The 21279-nt window shown below is 33.7% G+C and overlaps 1 protein-coding gene across 2 annotated transcripts; it reads left to right on the forward strand.

The window, feature by feature from the left end:
- The first annotated feature begins 1717 nt into the window (after positions 1-1717).
- LOC129231511 (uncharacterized) lies at positions 1718-17697 on the forward strand. Of its 2 annotated transcripts, none has more exons than XM_054865844.1 (8): positions 1718-1803; positions 6578-6840; positions 7019-7078; positions 11398-11748; positions 11867-11971; positions 13447-13559; positions 14856-15018; positions 17456-17697. In XM_054865844.1, the coding sequence occupies exons 4-8, from the start codon at positions 11592-11594 to the stop codon at positions 17611-17613; spliced, it is 696 nt and encodes a 231-aa protein (XP_054721819.1). In that variant the 5' UTR covers positions 1718-1803; positions 6578-6840; positions 7019-7078; positions 11398-11591; the 3' UTR covers positions 17614-17697. The 2 variants fall into 2 exon arrangements, with proteins under 2 accessions (XP_054721819.1, XP_054721820.1); XM_054865845.1 differs by having other exon boundaries at positions 1719-1803; positions 6581-6840.
- The last annotated feature ends 3582 nt before the right edge of the window (positions 17698-21279 follow it).

The following is a 21279-nucleotide window of genomic DNA, read 5'->3' on the forward strand; positions in this document are numbered from 1 at the left end:
AGTTTGAGCATAAATATAATTCAAAACATTTCATCGTAGTGAATGAAACTAATTAAAACCTTAACTTTTTAGAATGACAACGATTTTTTTTATATATTGCTTGGGGGGGGGGGGGGGGAGCGCCGACCAAAATGACAAAGGGGCCTGCCTTGGCTCTCGGCGGTCCCGTTTAATTTAATGCCTCGAAACATAAATTTTCTTAGTCCCACTCTAAAAATTACATTTATATATGGGTTTCCAAGACTCCCTGCTCTCGAATAATTGGCAAAGTCAGTCCTGTCATTTCAAATTTCTCTTGGAGGTTTTAGAACTCAACGCAAACTATGTCGAAAAAAAAAAAAAAAGAAAGAAAGAAAACACGCGACCATTTTTGTAAAAATTCATTAATTTTATGAATCTAGACAGAGGGGCAATGGTCCCTAATGAACCTCCTAATTGTCGGGCCTGCTGCAAGGCATTAAAACTATCTTCCCTTTACTAGCACTTCAAATCATATTTGCTCGTCCATTAAATAAAGTAATTAATTCAAAAATAATTTTGATATAATGTACAAAATGTATTTGTAGGCATAAAAATCTTTTGATATTCAGTGCACAGGCGCGTGCACAGAAATTTTGGGCCCCGTTTCAAATGACTTATACGGGCTCTTCTCCATACTGTTTGCCCCTACGTTCCTAGAAAGAATTTCACCCCTCATATTGACAATCTCGGGCCCTCTTCAGGCTCGAACCGAGGCCAATAGGCGCCCCCCCCCCCCGTGCACTTCCCTGCCCCAGCAACATGAATTTCAATCTTTAAAAGCAATCCTCTTATCCTCTTGATGTCTACATTATTATAACGTACACTTTCCGAGATAGAAAATAAGAAGTAAAAAAAATGTAGCGAAAAAAACAATGTTAATGAACACCCAGCCCCCAATCATAATTTGTAAAATATCCTCAAACAATTTAAAAAACAATTGCGAGAAAAAAAAATGTGAAAAGTAATGGATAAAATGTATTTAAGAATCTAAATAACAACACAATTTTATTATATAGACGACCCCCGCGCATCGACTCAGAATTAATACATGTCATTAGAGTTCACTAGGAACTCGGAAATACGCAAATCTGATTGGCTAGTTCATGATCACGTGATGTCACGTGATAGTTTTCTGACGTCATATCACGTGGTCCTCTCGTTGTGTAGGGTTCCTTAGTTTGAACTTTTATCGCCAGAAAAAAATTACTTGTCTTGAGTGCTTAGTGCTTGTAAAAAAAAATAACGATTCCTTCACTAAGGCTGCGTTCGGAAACTATCCACCGGTTACACCGCGTGGTTAGTCCGGTGTGGTTATGACGTATTTGGAATTTCTCTAGGAATTCCGGTAGAACAGCTGTGTTTCCGAACGCTCGTGGTTAAACAGTTGTAGTTCTAGTTCAGCAGCAAACGACACTCCAATCAACGCGTAACTTTCATAATACGCAAGTCACGTGCGTTACGATCAAAACATGAAACACGACCGGATTGGCCAACACAGACTTTGTGACGTTTGTGATCTCGCTAACCGCTTCCAGACAGCGGTGCCACAGGTTGCTACCAAGTCGACCGCTAGAAAACAACCGCAGTGTTTCCGAACGCGGTTAAGTGACGTCACCGGTTCCACCGCAAGCGTTTCCGAACGCTTGCGGTTGCACCGAGGCGACCGATCCGCGTTTCCGAATGCACCCTAAGCATCGGACAGATCGGCGTTCACGGAGCCAGCCGTAGCCATGGATAGGAGATATAAACAAGGCTGGAAATCAGTGTTCCTGCTCCGAATTCGTAAGTTTTAGTGAAGTATTTTAGGATCTTTTAAAGAGTTTTGAACTCATTGCAGCTGCAATTCTTATTGTATTCATTATTTAAAAACTCGCTGCTAACAGGAGGTTTGAAATAGAGAAAATGCTTTGCGGCTATTCCATTGTGACGGGTGTGACATTCAGACACTATTTTTGCTGGTTAACCAACATTTTGAGCACTAAATCGTTGACAAATACTAACAAAGTATTTCAATCATATTTAACTATGATTTGCTTGAATAATTTAATTGAAGCAAAACTGTAGGACTTTTTTTTTAAAGAAATTTTTAAAATCTTGTGACGTTTGCGATACATGAGTGTATCACATCTTTTCAGAGACCTTACTACTTCAAATTGAACCAAAACAATTTAAGTGTCAAACACTGACTTTGGTCGAGCTCTGATTTCAGTGTGTCAGTTAAAAAAGTGCAAAAATATTTTTTCTTGTTATAAACAATTAAGTGTTAAATTTCTGTATCTTGTAGAAATTTTTTTGTTATGGTACATTGCCTTGCTGTAGAAAAGAATGCAAATCTGTGTTCAATTTGACCTAACTTTAATATTTTCTTTTATTATGTAATCATATAATTGTTTCATGTGTGGTTTATCATATTTATCATAGAAGTTTTAAAGTGAGAAGTTCAATCTTATAAAGTTTGATAAGATATAGCTTGTAGTGAGCGTAGAACCACAAATAGGGCATTTTTTGTGTTGAGACCAGTAACTAAACTAAAGTTTAGGAAGTGTTTTGATTCAAATTTGACAATTCTGAAATAATTTTATCAAAAATATTTCTTTTACAAGCTGTTTTTGTTCTTTTGATACCTTCACTTTGAGGATTGCGATTTCTCTGCATCCACTTTGGAAATCAGATTTCTCGAATTTTTGATGTTTAGTACGCTTTGTTAAGAAGTAAACAAATGAAATCCCTTTTATTATTTTTAATGCTATACAAAAAACACTTCTAGTACAATTGAACAGAATGTAGAATGGTAAATAAATATTGATACTTGAGGGTTGGCCATCTCCAAGAAAGCAATGCCGCATCCCCCCCCCCAAATACTAGAAAAACATTCAATAATGGTATTCTCAACAGAATAGAGTTAAATACTCAACTTTAAGTTCCAATGATGCAGTATTTGCGCCAGCAAAATTCTGAAAGTTTTGGTTTTACAATTTTTTTTTTTTTTGCAAAATTAGATGATTTTTACAAAATTAATTGATTTTTCACAAATTTATTTCATTTTTCACAAAAAATGGACGTTGTGAAAAACCCTGGACAGTGGCAGATACAAGGGGAGGGTTATAGGGGTCATGACCCTCCCCCCCAAACCGTCGACCATGTTATTCGTCCACATTGTGTTCAAGCGCTTGATAAATAAAGTGTAACCGGTTTCAGTAATCTTATCAATTCTTTAATTTTTTTAAATGTAAATATTTGAAATATTGTTTCATTCCAATCCTTATGAAATTAATTAGTAACGTTTATGCTCTACTAAGTATCTTATTCCTGGTCGATTCAGTGCTTTTTATTGATCCCCAAGCAGTTTTAGAAATTTTTAGTGCCAAAACCGCAAGTTTATTCCGGGGTGGGGAATGGTAGTCTGTATCCGCCTTCAATGGAATGGCAGGATCATGAACCAACCATGAATCGAAAGTATCATTGTAGTTTGATTTGAATGAGGAATAAATGCCCACTTTTTTAGTAACTGAAATTTGTCACTTGTGTGAGGCGGTATGGTAACTATAGTACTAACCCCATTTTCTTGTGCCATGTTGAGTGTTTCTATGGTTACATGACTCTTTTGATTGTTGAAGTTCAAAAGTGTTGGATTGTCAATAGAAGTTTCACTGTGGTGTATGAAATGCTTCATGATACGAGGAAAAACATCACTAGTCATCCATCCTAAACCTATAACAAAACCAAGAGTTCCTGAAGGAGCCCAGCTTATCATGTGTTCCTTAAATTTCTTTTGAGGAAATACCGTAGCTGGTGGTATTGTGTTTCCAAATGCACTTATTACTTACAACAAGTTGTAACTAGTTGACATCTATCACCACTAGTACATTGGTTAACTTGTTTGCTCCCTTTCAAGCTATAACTTTCTTTGGTTGCTGTACTGTTGATGTTCCAGTTTCATCCAAGTTGTATACTCTACTTCCATTTGCAAATTTTTCAGATTTGTTGTAAGCATCTTGCATATATTCGTCGAATGGGGGATAGATCATGGGATTTCAGGTCCCTTTATCTTGTCTCATTTTTAAAATTACAGTTAAGTCAATTTAAAGTTGAGAAACTTTTAAATTGTATCATCACGGTCACAAGTTAAGCTTGCGCCATCTAGTGAACTGCTTCAGAAAAGTTTTATTTGTTATTAAGTGTTTAACTATTGGGATAATTTAGTATTTAAATTTAAAATTTAAATAATTTCGAATTATGATGCATCTCATTTAGTACAAAATTCAAGTTCTCTGATTGGGAGAATGCAATGAAACCGGGGAGCGCTCTCATTGACTGACTGCAAAGCCGGTTGGCCTCTTTTCAGGGAATTGTTATTAACTTTTTAATTTTATTTTTTTAGATTGAAAAAATCGATAATTAATGAGTTATTTATTACTAATGGTAATTATAGAGAAAGGTCGAGTCACCGTAGCAACATTTAGTATGGTGGTGTTGCTGTGATATTAGAACTTAGAGTGATATTCATTTTTCCAAGTTCTTGTATTATTGTTTTGATAGTGGTTGTTAGAGTTTGTAGAAGGGGATTTTCTGGAATGTTTAGGACTTCATTAGTATTTTCAGTTTGAGGAATTTTTAAAGTCCTGGGAATAGTGTTTTCATTTTTATTTTTTAGATTTTTCTTAAATCTAATTTTTTCAATGATTGCCAGTCTAGCTGGACAGTTTGAATAATTTGCAGTGTGTTGAGCACCACAGTTAATGCATTTGAGGGTTATTTTTGTATTGTTTTTGCTGCAATGTGATGTTTTGTGTTCCCCAGCGCATACTAAGCAAACTGGGGGACGATTACATCCCAATGAGAAGTGATTGTATTGCTGACAGTTCCAGCATTGTTTGATATTGTTTAATGTTTTCAATTTTTCTGTGGAGATTGGAAAATCTCCCAAATTTTTTTATTTCTCAAATATTTTTATTTGAGCTATTTTCATTTAAGTGAATTAGGAACAATGGAAGTTTTCTTTTTTCTGGTCCTTTGTGTAGTTGTGATAGGTGTATGATTGAAAGATTATTTTCTTCAAGTTTTCCTTTTATCCAATCTAGGTTGGCACTAATTGGGAGGCCTCATAGGATAACTTTCATGATTTTTTCAGTTTTGAGTCTTATAGTGTGGTGTGACATTTTATTTTCTGTGAGAAAATCTTTGAGTTTATGGTATGCTTCAATATTAGGTGCATAGCATAATAGTTTATCATTCTTAATTTTTCCAGTTATGATTTCATTTGCAATGTTTGAGAAAATTTTTAGTTTTTCTTCTGTGTTTTTTATGTTATCTACCCAAATGGGTGGGATTTGAGTTCTTTTTAGTTTTTCAGAATCCTGAAATGAGCTTATTTCGTTATCAGGAGTTAAATTTTCTGAAGTGTTTGGATCAGGTTCATCCTTGTCATGAGATGTTATGCATGATTCATTATCATCTGAATCAGTGTTTAATTTTTCATTTTCCCCTTTCAAAAGGTTTTGAGTCCCAGGGATGTCATTAATTTGGGAGTTTGTGTCATTTGTATCATTTGGGTTTTTTTGCTCAGTTAAAGTAGTGTTCTGAGCTTTACTTTCATTTTTGATATTTGGAGTCATAGTTTCTTCAATTGTGTTAATTTCGGTATTCAGAACCGTTTCTTTTGCCTTTTGGACTTTTTGTTTTTTATTTTTCTTTTTTTTACTGCCGTTGGCAGAATTTTTAGCTTCGGAATTGTCCTGCGGTTTACAGTTAGTATTTATGGATTTTATCTGTTTTTCTTCAGGGGGATTTCCTATTTGTAATTTGAGCAAATCAATATTATTTTTGAGTTTTTCAACTTCTGCAAATTTACTTTCATTGATTTTTTTCCATGAGGAAATCATATTCATCTTTACGTCTTCTTTCAGCGGCAATTAACTTATTTTGCAGTTTACCGTTAAGTAAAAGCTGTTCGTCAAGGTTACTTTGTAATTTAAACATAATAGCATTTAGTTTGTTGTACCTAATCAGAGATGCACCATATCTGATTGTTTGTAAATCATATAGAATTTCTTTATCAGTATCATTAAGTTTATTAAAGGAAGTAATGTCAAAATATGCATTAATTGAATCATTGGTAAAACTAATTATTTCCTCATAATTAGCATTTTCAGGATTATATTATATAATTCAAACTTAATTAAATTAATCTTAGATAAGTAATCTTTAATGAGACAAGAATCATTAAAGGAACCAGAACTCACCTCCGTACAAGGCCCCAAAATTGGAACGCTCGGCGGGAGATTCGTTGACTGGGAAATAGACTCATTTTTTCCCGCCGTGCAAACGGCGTTGTCGTAATTAGTTGGAGCGGATATTTTGACATCCTTCCTCTGTGGATCCTCTGTCTGCTCATCTTGCATATTTTCAAAAAACATGTTGGCATTTGTTTTGTTGTATAAAGCTATGAAGTAAAATAAAAAGTTCACTTATAATAATTAGTTAAAATATAAATATTTTTAAATGAAGTCTATTTTTTATTGTTAAATTTATTTTTTGTAAACTATTTTGCTTCCAGAAGATTTTTGCTTCATGTCATTAAACTAAACCATGAGCAGGGTGGCAAAAAGGAAGGAGCCTCGTCTCCTTTGGCAGCGGAGCGAAAAAGTGACCGGATTATTCCAGCGCCACTGGTGGCGCTAGTGTTCTATCTCTCAGTTTGCTTGACCGACCCTCAATATTCGACTGGGGTGGATGCCGGCAGTTAGATGGTTTGGTACCAAAACGATTTGATACAAAAAATTTGTTGGAACTTGATAATCCCACGCGGTCATCACGATGGTAACTAATAATCTTTAACAATCTCATCCTAAAATAACTTTCTTTCTTATATTTATTCTAGAATTTAGATATTAATTCTGTGTGTTAGCCATTAGAATTATTATTTTTATAATTTTATGAATTTTTTTAAGTTAGAAAAATAACCATGATGTTCATTGTTTTCTATCTTATTCCTAAGATTAACAGAGAACAGAGAAAACTAGAAGGAATGAAACTCTGCGCTTTATTTTCAGCAAAGGTAAGTTTGAAAAAACCCTTAGTTTTAGTCATTCATAAATAATGTTTCAGTACAGGGTTGGCCGGATTGGACCCAATGGGTTTTTTTTTGAAAAAAACCCATTTAAAAAAAACCCATTATTGAGCCCACTTTTGGGTTTTTTAAAATTTTCCAAGAAGTTTTTAAAAAAATTATTTAATTTAAATACTTTAACAATTTAAACTTCTTTTTTATTTGTTCTTCACCACAGCCAATGGACATAAAAAATGAATTTTGAACTTTAATAGTATTTTTTAACTCTTAACAGCATTAAAAAATACTTCAAAGATTTTAAATAAATATTTTTAACTTTTTTCTTTAACTGGTCAATAAATAACTCAAATTATCTTGACTAAGTCCTGTCATGTCTAATTTTCTCAATATTTGTAGATTGTACAGAGGAAACTACTCTAGCTAAAAGGCTTTCATGTGAATTAAAGCAAACCAATTTTCTGCCAACCAACAAGTCACAAATCTCAAATAAACAAGGTATATTTTTTAGAAATTAACAGGTTTCACAAACGGTCGGACAGGAAACAGAATAGGATGTACAGTATTTTCATTATCTTACGAAAAAGTTCAATATTTCTTACTCTGTACACAGAAATAGAAAAACAGGTAACATAAAATTCAAAGAAATGTTTTGATTAAGCTGAAATTTAGTAAAAAGGGATTTAAACTATTTGAGGTTCTACAGTAGTTTTGCGTAACAAAATGAAATACAATAAAGTAAAATGCAAAAAAAAAAAAATGTAGTGATTACAAACGAACAATAGATTTTATAACTCGAGAAGTAACTTTTTCTTAACTGTTGGCAATCATGGAAACTAAAAAATCTGAAACTTCACCATTCTTGGGTTTTATCGTCTTTTTTACTTTTCTTCAGAAAACGCTGAATTTCCCAGCTTTTTTTACTCCAAGACGATTTTTTTGCTTTGTCCATATACTTACACTACAATATGCTACAAGTACCCCACATTTTCCCTTAAAAAAAGACAAAAAACCCACATTTCTTTTTAAAAACCCAGCTTTAGTTGGGTTTTTTAAAAAAAAAAACCCTGGGTCTATGGGCTTTTTTAAAAAAACCCGGGTTTTTGCCAACCCTGTTTCAGTAAGCTAATTTTTTAATTATATAATTTTCGATATATTGTATGTGCATACATATCTATATCTCTGTATATTTAAGGGTGTTTCTGTGTAGGAAAAAAACTCCCTTTACCCAATAGATAGCACAAAATGTTGCACCCTGGTTGTGACGAAAGCATCCTGCTCAGTTGTACGTTTTAGCCACAAACTAGATTTACAACTGACAGGATTTATGTGACATCCAGAATAGGGGACCGCTGAACCAGAAATTTGTGTGGAAGGGGGAAGATAGTATTCATCAGAGGAGTCAGTGAGGAATGTCTTTCATTGTTTGAAATACACCCCTCAAGTGCCTTCAGGCATTGACAACACAAAGGAATCAGAAAAGCAAACAAAACCATTGTAGAGAAATGAGATGAGGGCATTTTTGCTTCGATTTCAAGTTTTGATCTGAAATGATTTCGTTATAACAAGGGTACACCTTTTTAACTGCGGAAACTTCGGTAAATTTATCGCAACCTAATTTAGAAATGTCTTCTTTTTGGCTATTGAATCTACGTTCAAAAGTTGTCAATATAATGCAGTTTTTTTTTTGAAATATTAATCTTTAAAAGCTTTGTTTTCTTTATGCTGCATTTATAGAAATCGCTAAATAATAATAGAAAAGCCCGAAAAGTTTGTTAAATCAGACTTGGACAGTTTAAAAAAAAAAAAGATTGTCTCTGAAAGGTCACATTTTTTAAATTTTTACGAGGAATTTTGCCTTTTGTTCTTGACAAAGGTCCACAAAAATTACCATGGATTTACAGAGAAAACTTGGTGCAACTTTTTAAAATTTTGAAGAAGATGACATTTTTTTTTCGGCATTTAACAGGACCCATCGTGCAAAGTGGGGGAGAGTCAGCCCCCCCCCCCCCCCCAAGATTGATCTTAGTTTTCATGCAACTTGGAAAGTAGATCAGTGTTTCGTTTCGGTTGCCTATCGATGATAGAGTTTCCCTTTATTGCAAGGGTAGTGATGGGGCAGGTCACAATTTATGACGATATTGGGATTCAGTAACTGAGAGACTTTTCTCTCTTGGTAACAATGTGGCGACAGATCAGAGAGATCAGGGAAAAGTCAGGGAACTTTTTTAATCAGGGAAATATCAGGGAATTTCGAAAAAATAACAAAAAATCAGGGAAAATTGTTTTTATGAAGAAAAAAAAATTTTTTTTTTGCTTTATAAAATTAAGTACTCTAATTCCCTACGCATTTTCCGCCAATTCTGTTGAAAAAAAAAGTAAAATTAATGAAATGCGATTATACACTGCCGCATATTTGTGCATCTTTTTTCCAGTATTGAATCTTACTTATCAAAGTATTGAATCTTACGTATTAACCACAGGATGAACTTCCTAAGATTGCTTCTGTGTTTGTTTATTTTACCTAGCTTGAAATTTCCTTCCACGCTTTCAATGCTACGTAAAATAAATAACCATACAGGCAAAGAGGAAGCCTTCATTAATGCCTTAGCTCCTTTTCCTTTATTCCATTATCTCGAAATAATTAGCATACTGTAATCACAATTTCAAGAAGAAATCTTTGGTTTTTGAATTAATACTTATAAAAGCTTAAAAGTTATTACTTCTTCGCGTTTTTAATTCAATTGCTAAAATTGAACTTTCAATAAAAAAACTTAGTTTTTTGCCGTTATACTATTTGTTATCGCCTCAGATTATAAAGGTTTTCTTTTCTTCAGGCTTAAATGATTCTTTTGTTTCATAATCTAGTTGTATTCTTCTTTTATATATTTTTAAATAAACTAATTGATTTTTTTTTCTGTTCCTTTTCTTGCATTTCAAAGTTGTTTGTTACAAAAATAATCTAAGTTTTTTTTTTCGTTACATACTTAAATCATTTGAAATAGAGTTAACTTGTGTACTTAAGTAAATATCTTTATTTTTTTTTATTGTTAAAATGCTGTATTCATTCATTAAAACATATGTTTTTGATTAGAGAAAAGCTTCCTATGAATGGATGTCAAATGGTTTCATCTATTTTACATAAATATGTCAATTAGTTATATAAGAATAACTACATTACTTCTATTTGTTCACTATTACTTGTTATTCTTGCAACAATTATTATACTGTTTGAAAATTTTGTTCAAAATAATTTCAATTACTTTTGAGTTTTATCGTAAATACACATATGTTTTTAAGAGTGATTTTAATGGTTTCTTAAAATTCTTAAGCTAAGTGTTTTCTGGAAGTAAAATTTTTTTTATAAATTTTCTATTATCTTTCCATGTAGAAAAATTTAATATACTGTTTTGTAGGGGTTTTTTTATTCCAAAAAAATTGACTTGGTATGGTTTTTTTTAACCATTTTATTAAAAAAGTAGCGTCTTTTCAAAATATATTTTTAGTTCAACAACTTTACACAACTTAAAGCGCTTAAAATACTGCATTTGATGCAAACATACAATGGATTTCAAGTAGAACCAAGAAAGAAAACCATTATCGTTGGTAACGTAAATCAGGGAAATTTGGTGAACTTAATCAGGGGAAAGTCAGGGAACTTTTCTTCACAGTTCCTGTCGCCACCCTGGGTAACTGCAGGGCCCACAAGAGCCCTGGACTGCCTAGTCGGAAACTTGAGGGGGGGGGGGGGCGTGCTTGGAATCTATTAGGGAAAGTGTCATCTTTTAGGGAAAGTGTGCTGGGTCTTAGCTCTCGCCGACCTGACAGATTAATGCTTAGTTGCAAAATTCAAACTCCTAAAATTTTATATATTTTGATCCCTTGAATTTTAACTACTATGTTTATCGAGCTAAGTCTTGGTACTACTGAAAATATTACATGTCAACTTTTCAAAATAAAACAAAGCATAATGAAATGAGTAGTCAACAGAGAATGCTTTTTATATTGGGCAGTTAAATGTACAAAGCATCAAAATAATGATAGTTGACTGTCTACTATCACATTGATGCAAATATTTTTGATAGGGTTAGTTTTCAGTGAATGAAATAACTTCAAAATCAGAAAGCGATGAACTAGTAATGGGGTCATTTCCATCAATCAAAAGCACACTATGAACCTTGAAAATTAGCTTGAAATTTTAAAATATCCCAATAGAAAGTTCTGAGTTTCTCAAAAGTGTTTCTGAATTATGTGCAAAGAATCAAAAACTTCTCATTGTGGGTAAGCATATTTTATTTTTATTTTTTCAGAAAGTTTTGAACATGCGAGAAAAAAGATAAAAAAGGCTGAGGGCGCTAGTGATGTGGAGAAGGTCTACTTCTCCACTACAGATTCGGAGCAGTGTGGCAGGGGAAAGAGGAAAAGGTGGGCCAGAACTCACGACTCGTCCTCTGAATCGGATGATGAGTTGCTCACCAAAAGACCCTCCTCAAACATTGTAAATATGTTGCCCGAGGCACCGGTGCAACCAGGTGCACCGGTACATCTGCCACGGACTTCAAGCCAAAGTTCGCCACTTGTTATGGTTCCTGCAACGCCAACTACAAGCCAGAATGCGCTTCATCAGTCGCCTGCTATGCAGATCTCCAGCAGTGAACTAAGTATGAAAAATTTATTTTAACAATACAAAATGGTCTTATCCCTTTCAAATTTGATTTGGATTGCGTAGTAAACTTTGTTGATTTAAGTATTTATTTTCATAATTAATATTTATTTCAGATCTTTTCCAGAAGCTGCTGAGGAGTTTCCATCTGCTAAGGATGGAAGTAAAAGAGATTAAAGCGACATTGGACTTGCTCGTTGAGCAGTCAAACAACAGTAGGAGTAAGTGTCATTAAGATTTTTACCATTTTGTGCTATCATAATGCTATAAATTAATTTGAGAGAAGTAGTACTTTATTATTTATTTATATAATACAAAACTGCTAAACATTTACTTTTGAAATGAACTATGATTGGGGGTGTCATAATGCTGCAATTAAGATATAGGTAGCCTTCACAATGCTGACTAGTTTTGTTTGTTCCAACTGTGGATATCCAGATCAATTAATTGCATGTATATATATATATATATATATATATATATATATACAGAAGGTATTTTTATTAATGATATTCATGAAAATATTTCTGAAAACATGTTTTGTTATTGATGTAATGGAGGTCAAGTAATGGGGCTTGTTAAAAATGAACAAATAAAACTGCAAGGGGATTTAGATCATATAAGTAGGCAAATACAAGGGCACCCATATAGAGGGGCAAGTGGGGGCTCAAGCCCTCCCCCCTTAGAAATATGAACTTCCTTGCTTTTAGTGCTTTTTTTCTTTGCAAAAATGTAAAAAAAAAATATTTTCCAGCTATTAATGAATAAGTTATTAAAAATGTCAAATTTTAATATCTAATCTGTACTGAAATCAGTTTCCATGGGGAAAATGTTCTGCTAAACCATGGGGAAAGTTTGAGGCCCCCCCCCCTTAAAATTTTGTGTATGGGCGCCCATGGGCAGATAAGTGGTGGCAGTTAATGGAGAAATGCCAACAGCTACATTTAGGTCATTAAAATAAGCGTATCAGTCATTAATCAGGCAGAAAATGTTATTGATCTGGGTGTTGTAGATCATTACTTCAAGTTTAGGGCAGGATTGCAGTATGGCAAGTAACAAAGCTAATAGAATGTTAGTGTTTATCAATAGATTTATTTCAAACATATGAGGGTTCTTCTGTCTTTATATAGAGGTTTGATCAGAGTTCATTTGGAGTATGCTGCTCAATTTCCATACCTCAAGAAATTTCTTTTCAAGAAAATGTTCAAAGGCTCTCTACTAGGCTAGTAAAAAGACTTTTAAACATAGATTGATTCTAAACTTTAAAGGTGCAGCATGTATAGCCTGGAACAAAGGAGGGTCAAAGGGGACATGATTCAGTTGTTTAAATTTATCAAAATGAAAGATGTTAATTGGTTAAATTTTTGAACGGAAAGCTAGACGAGGTCATTGTTTTAGCCATCAAAATTTTGGGCTCATCTTAAAATTAGAAAAAAATTGTTCCTTTAGTGGAGTAGCATTGGAACAGCTTATTGGAAGAGGCTGTAATGAGCAAGGGGGTAGATAGCTTAAAGAAGGGCCATTGATTTTCATTAGTGACTAATAAATTAATGAGAACAGGCCTACCTGGGCCCAGAGCTTGCTTCTGGCCGTCACATTTGTGTTTGTAAATTCTGGCTTTACTAGTTAAATGTATGCACACACACACACATATAAGTTAGGTTGTTTGTAAATTTTATATGATCTTGTATTTCAGATCAATCTTCTGTAGCTGTGACAAACATAGATGTTAAACTTCCTCTGGAAGATTTTGAAGGTGTTCAAAATCTAGAGAGGTTGCTAGAAGAAGAGAGCAACAAAAACTACTTGGTAAGCTTAATTTTTCGACAAAAGTATAATGATTTGTCAATGCACTACCATGGAAAAATAGGTCATAATAAGGAATTGGCTATTGGGAGACTTGTTAGCAAAATCTGAGCTAAAAATTAAGTAAAACTTTATTGTATACCACTAAACATGATTATTTTATTTCTTGCAATTATGACATGTATTTGACTCTACTTATGAAAGTGTTTGGAATATTATTGATTGTTTAGGGCTTCCATAAAGATCCAAAACTCAAAACGATTTTTGCGAGTAAGTGTTTCTAATGTTATACATAGGCAAGAGCAGTGTTAGAGGCTATTTTGAGCTTTACATGTATAGTCTTGAACAAGGGCAGCAGAATTAAGGAAGCCTGGGCTTTTCGGGGGGAGGGGGGGGGGGGAAATCCACACTTTTGGTTTTACTGTGTTTCAAATTTAGTATTCAATTTTAGAAGATAATTGATTGTTAAGAGCCTCTAAATTTGAATATTCATAGTAAAATCTTGAATCATCAAGCATATTTTTTTTTTAATATTTCCATAGTATCTCTTGTAAAATATGAAGTTCTGATATGAATTCTGCTCAAAAAATGAGTCATTTTTTCCAGAGATGGTTAAAAGCTTCAGTCAACTAATAGCCGGAGCTTCATCTGCTCTGTATGTTGAGTTTCAGCATTAAATGCATATAACATGTCGTAATTCTCTACATGCATTTCAAGTATTAATCCAGAAAGTGTTTTACTTTAATCCACTAATCTGGTACAAATTTTTTTATTTTAATTATTTATAATGTAAATATAGGGTGGATGTGCTCTTAATGGACTGGACGCCTTCCCCATGTTTTGATTTACTCACAAAAAAATTCATTGAAATATAGCTTCAATTTATGTGTTGACAATTATTACCTGCTTGTTTTACAGGTCTGGTTTATTGTTGATCTTGATCAATGAATACAAAATAGGTTAAATGTGTTGACAGATTAATGTATCTATTTAAAAAACTGAAATATTGTACCTATAACTATTAAATAAAATATAATTCAAAATCAAAATGTTTCAAGGCTAGACATATTTGAAGAATGTTTAATGCAGTATATTTATATAGGTTATTTTAAAACAAGTTTTTGTAACCTAATGTAACTTCCGATAGAATATATTGTTAATAAGCATTTTATTAATTGTTGAATTCATTCTGGTTTAAAGTGTCAAGTACAAAAAGCTGTTTGCTCAGCATTTGTGAAATTCTAATTTCTGCACATTACTTAAAACAAGCCATTTTTATATAAGTACTCTTTTTTACAGCTTAACAAGTGCAAGAATTTTGGGGGCAGTTGCTTCCAGGATCATACCAGGAGGATTCTGAAACATTTATTCACAGATGAAACTGCAGAACTGTTTTCGTGGACTGGCAGCAAAGGAGGAAAAAGAAAATTTATGAGTCTGAAAATCGCTGACCTTGTTATTGGTTAGTAGTTTTTCAGTTTATAGTTGATTTATTTTCATAACATTGCTATAAATTCTGTCTATAAATTGTTATCTGATCCAGCATTATCACTTTGATTGAAATTAAAACAATTCGGTGAGGTGTTAAAGTGTATTAAGCTACCCTATCACTTTCCTCAAATTTATTTAACAGATTTAGTGTATAAAAAAATATTGCCCCTCTTCTAAATTTGAGCGTCTGTTTTTTCCATGCGCTTCTTACTGTTAGACTGAGACGGCTTAAACTCTGGATCATTCAAAATTTCAGTTGTGTATTGTAAAATTACTCAGGCCCAAGTACTTCAGTTAGTTTATGGATATGTTTCTGGTCTTCCAGAGTTTTAAACTACGAGACTAACTCCAGAGACATCATTTTTCTTTTTTTTTTTTATAATTACCTGTAAAAAAAAAAGCATGATAAAAACTCTCTGCATTACTTTTTCAATTAATTAGCATTTTAGCCTGCATTTTCTCCATAAATGTAGATTTTTTTTAAATATAGTACAGTTTTAATTTGAATGATTGTCTTAAGTGACAAGTGCCTTTATATTGCGTATTGTGTTCTTTATTACTTCAATAGTTTTGAGGGATCGTTACTGCTGCATTTTTCTTTGTGTTGAATAATGTTAATAATAGTGCTGGGGGGGGGGGGGCGAATAATATTTCAACTCCTGAATTTGCTAATTTTCTTTCACACAAACACAAAGTTAGCTCAAAATCCTTTAATTTTGAATTTATTATTCCTTATTGGAAGGCATTAAAAATATAAGTGATAATGCACAGAAGACTGGGCATTCAACTCCCTGTTTCTATTACGCCTACGCTGACATGCATCCTGTATAATTGTTTATTTAGAGGGGTAGGAGTTGTCCTAAAAATTCCTAAAGTTTTCATTATTTATTTGCTATTTACGCAGGAAAATAATATTTAACCTAAAAATGGAACTTTTCATAATATGCCTATATTTTACAATAAAATAAACTTTGTAGACTATAAGAAATTTTCTCTAAAAAAAGAAATAAGTTTGCTGCTGCTTTTTTTCTGGGGGGTCGGGGGGGGGGAGCATGCAGTTAACCAAAACACATTCTCAATAAAAAGCTGTTTGTTTTATTCATTCTCATCTGCAACAAAATTTTGCAAATAAAATAATAAAGAAATTAAAAAGTTGTGCTTTTGCAGAGAAGGAGTTTTAAGGTTAAGCATTATGTTGTGATGTTTTTGATTTTTCCCCTTTTAAAAATATGTGAACCAGGGGCAGGAGGGGGGGGGGGGGGGGTGAAAGGTATCATAGCTAATTGAAATACAATGTGTTGAGTTAGAACCCAAATATAGATACTTGTTCAAAAAATTTATTTTCACCAAATTAAAATTATTTGTCCCCAGGTGGGAAGGAATTTTTTTTTATAGTGCTTATCTTATGTGCAGTTTGAGCATTAGTTTGTTCTTACGCTACAAAGAGTCAGTTTGCTTTGTGTTTCTGTTCAGTGAAGTTGGAATATTTCTTGTACATAGGCACTAACGTTTAGCTTTAAAAATGTAAATAGGAATGTTTTATTAAAATGGCATGGGGGAAAACGAAATTCTCTTCCTTGTGGTTTGAAGAAGCAGTCAGAAATGGATGCAAGATCAGCATATGGGGCGTGCAGAAAAAGATAAATTCAAAGCCTTTTGTTCTGTTTGTACATTATCTTTCCAATATTGATAATTAAGGGTTTTCACAGGTATTGTCCCATGCTGATGTTGTGAGACATAAGAGGTTGACAAGTAGCTTGAAAAATCAAGCTGCGTTTTTAATTCCTTGTTCTTGGTCTTCTACTGGAAACAAATTTATTATGATGAAGCAATCCAAAGCTTTTATTCCAAATTTACTCAAAAATAAAATGTCAAAATCGGAGGGTTTCTTAGTTTTACTTTTGAATGCATATATATTCATTTTAATCTTTACATGATTTATCTGTAATTTACAGTGATATTTTTGATTCTGAGACAGCAAAAAGTATTAAATTATCTGATAAAAGTTAAGTGCATAATAAGTTTTGGACTCTTGCACCTTACTTTAAATCCCTCCTTACTAAGGATATTTTTTCGTTCTTTGTTATTCGCTTTGATGAAACAAGGCAAGCAAAGAAGCAATTGGACATACATTTATCCTATTGATATGTTGTAATACTACTACTTCATAATGCGTCACTGTGTTGAAGAATAAAAAATTGAATGCATTTCATTGTACATTTCAAGAATAAATTTGAAAAGTTTTATCATCCTATACAAAAATCAAACTTGTAAGTTACATTTAAGTTTAAAAAAGACTTATAAGTTATTTGTCCTAAAATTTTATCGCCACTCCAACCCCTGGTTTATTATCTGATTTACTTTGTACATTTATAATTCTAATAAATATGTTCTATTTCTTTTTTTAGAAGCTGTTCTTAAAGAAAGTGGCCAAACTACAAGAGCAGATGTGGAAAATGTTATGAAAAATTGGCTACGCCATGCAAAGGATCGTGCCGACTACAGAAAGTTCGGACAGTACAAAAAAAAACTCCCCCCAATGCAAGATGCCCCTCCCTCTTGTTAATTTACTCCCCCCAATGCAAGATGCCCCTCCCTCTTGTTGTTTTAGATTGGTTACCTATTGTTTTAATAAAAAATATTTTCTGTACTTGTTGCGTTCTATCTTTTCTTTCAAACAAGGTTCATGATTAAAAGAATCAGCATTTTTAAGTAAATGTTTACACACTATTTAAAGATTACACCCAACTTAAAGTGAGCACTTTTAAATACTTTTTCATTAAGTGAATTTCATCTTCTGAAACTTTGTTGCAATGAGGGAAAATAACTCTTAAATTTCAAAAATGCATTCGCTATAATAGCAGCAAATTTATTTTTAAAAAAAATCATTTTTTTTTAAATTTTAAATCTTTAGAATGGTGGGCAGGCATAGTGATAAAAAAAAATTTCAGACATGTGGAAGATATTTTTTTATACTAATCTACTCATTTTTTTTCCAATATATATATAATCTGTTTTGTTTTGAGGACAAATTTTCTTTATTTGTATTGCTAAGGCAAAATTGTGCAGTTGAAATATAGTGAGTGAGAAAGAAAGTTGGAGGCTATTTAACTTTACTCGATCTGAAGTCCGTTTAAAACTCGACTTCGATTGATTTTAACTGAACAAGTTCTATTTTTTTACTCGTGTGCACTAGTAATTTTGAAATGTTAAAAAGCTATATTTGAATAGAAAAATCGATTATGTTATCTACATGGTTTTATGCTGATGATTCTCCACCGGAAGTAAAAATTCAGTGTGTTTCTACACATAAAAATTAGTAAAATGAAAAATATAGTTAATCCAAATTCAACCCTATTTTGCCAAGAACTTTAAAAAAAATGTTTTGGTTTTATTCATTGAAGTGTTATGTATGCGGTTGTGCATTTTTTTTTTTTAAATTATGAGAAAGATGAAGAGGCTCCATCAAAAGATAACTAGGATAGTTTTCGGATGAAAACTATTATCCAGAGACTTATAAGACATGTATAGGTTAAGTTTCTGGATTATCTATCCAGAAAGCTTTATTGTAAAGATATCAGTAGGAGCGTTTCTGGATCAAGAGCCGTCTAGAAAGTGTGTCATAGGATACCATTAAGATCGTTTCTGGATAAGGATGAAATCGATCATCCAGAAAACGTATTATAAGATACCAATAGGATCATTTCCGGATCATCCAGAAGCTGTATTAAGGTATTGGTAGGAGAGTTTTCGGATCAATTGTCATCCAGAAACTGTACTATTGGATACCTTTAGGATCTATTTTGGATGACAGTTGTCCGAAAGACGTCCTAAGGCTAGTTTTCGGACCAAGATGTGTTTCCGTGCATCCTAGAATTGTCTTAATATTATCCAACAAGTGTCAGATGCAGGATGTCTTGTGGATGACATCAGGAGTGTACTTTTTGACAAAGTTAAGACAGGTGTAGGAGCATTATTGGACTGCCAGCGGAAGTCAGATTATCCTGAAGATGATATCCGCAGGAGTCCCTAAGGATGTCATTGTGTTGTTGGGGAGTGCAAAAAGAAAACATTTTTTTAAATTTGCGCACAGAACCAGCTTGTTTGAATAACATTGCAGGGACGTAGTTGGGGGAAAATGTTTGAGTATCGAACCCACCACCTCCAGCGTTCAAAGCTAATCTTCTTACCTCAGAACTACGGAAGCTCATCAAGGAATGTTTTTTGATCAAAATAACACATGTTAGCGTATGAAACAATTTAATTGAAACCGAAAATATAAGATTAGTTCAGTTAAAAGCCTGTTTCAATAAACTTGTTTACATATTAACTGAATATCAACACCAAGTTACGTTGCTTCTGATAGCAACAAGTATATTCGCGGAAAATTTTGACACATGTATATTGTCAGCTTGGAAAATCCATTTCGAATAAATGCGTGTACAAGGTTGAAAAAATAAAGAAATAAAAAGTTGCAAGTTAACCGTTTCAAATATTAAAGCAGTATGCTGAAATTACAAATTACAGACAAAGATATCAGAAAGGAAACTGACAATTGTTTGTGTAATGGAGGAAAAGTTAAGTAACCTTAATTGCATGAAGCATAAAATGTTAATTTATTTATCAGAGAAAAGTACTTACCTCCGAACTTTAAAATTTATTCCATGAGGCGCCCGATTTTTTTCTTCTCATGCAGGTTGTTCGGGAGCGCAAATCGCTGACTCCCTTTCACTCAGCAGACACTCAGACACTTACAAGACTTATTATATATATATATATATATATATATATATATATATATATATATATATATATATATATATATATATATATATATATATATATATATATATATATATATATATATATATATATTCCGAAGTTACATATTTCCTATTTCATCTATTTCAACCAGAGAAAGCAGCACTACTGTGTGCCTGCAAACTGCACTGCTTTCAAAGTTTCGCGCCAAGTTCAAAGATCGACGACTGGTGGGGTAACGAAGCGGGGGGGAGAGGAGTTGTCTGGCCTGTTATCACGTGGGTCTCGGTCACAGAGATTTTGACAGATAGAGATCCGGACAGAGAGACTTTCAGCTTTATTACTGGTAAAGAAAAGATAATGGCAGTTTTAGGCTGTAAACTCTGGGGGTGCAGCAATATCAGAGATGGGGGGGGGGGCAGAGATGCCAATTGCGCTAAGGCTACTATTTTGACGGCAAAGACGACTAGGGTGACTATTTTCGTCAAAATATGGAAGAAAATGACTATTATGCTTCCAATTGTAAAAAGCAGCGACTATAGTAAATGTAACTGGAAAAACTGAACAATATAATTTGTTGCCATTTCTTGCTTGAGTATCAAGAAGTAAAATTTCTTGCAAGTGGTTTTTAACGCATTTGGGCTTTGTGCGTGTGTGTGTGTAGCAGGACGTCTTTATACATAAATGGCTACTTCTGTGTGTATATATGTATGTATGTCCGTGTTCGTGTCGTTATTTCTGACTGGAGAATTATCGAAGAAATTTTATTTTTATCTTGGAGGATACGTGCAACACGAGAAAATGCAAGGCCACCGTCAACGAAGGCAGTTCCAGTAGATAGACGATTTTACGAGGGGTATGGTGATCGGACTGAGAAGGAAAGGTTGGTCCGTACGTCAAATCGCAGCTGATACCCACATGGATGCGAGCACGGTGCATCGGCTGTGCCGAAGATGGTTGGAACAACGAAATGTCGCAAGATTAAGGGGTGCAGGGGCAGCCAGAGTGACGTCAGAACGCGTGGATCGACGCATCCACTGAGAAGCTGTAGCAGACCCACAAGTAACTTGTTCCTCGATTCTGCAGCAGGTGCGTTTACAAGGAATGTTCCCGTGTCAACCAGAACCATTTCCCGTCGTTTTGTCGCACGTGGTCTGCAATCACAGCGTCCGCTAAGAAGACTGCCATTGACCCCACAACATATGCAACATTCACACTGCGTCCGCACATCCGTCACGGACGTATGCTTTTCTCCCTAAAACCAGTTTTCGGGCGGCGTTGCCATGACAGCAATTCGTATTGTACGGGACCCGTCGACGGGACCAGAAGCCAGATATCTGACGGCTCTGACGTCCGTAGAGGGGCGTCACATTTCATTGGTCTCCACGAGATTAGCACGCTCTCTCTATTGGGTGAGAGACTGACATGTGCTTTTTTCGCGTTCGCAAAGCATGAATGCTTCTCCCTCATG

This window comes from Uloborus diversus, chromosome 10 (assembly GCF_026930045.1).
Source record: "Uloborus diversus isolate 005 chromosome 10, Udiv.v.3.1, whole genome shotgun sequence".
Lineage (NCBI taxonomy): Eukaryota > Metazoa > Arthropoda > Arachnida > Araneae > Uloboridae > Uloborus > Uloborus diversus.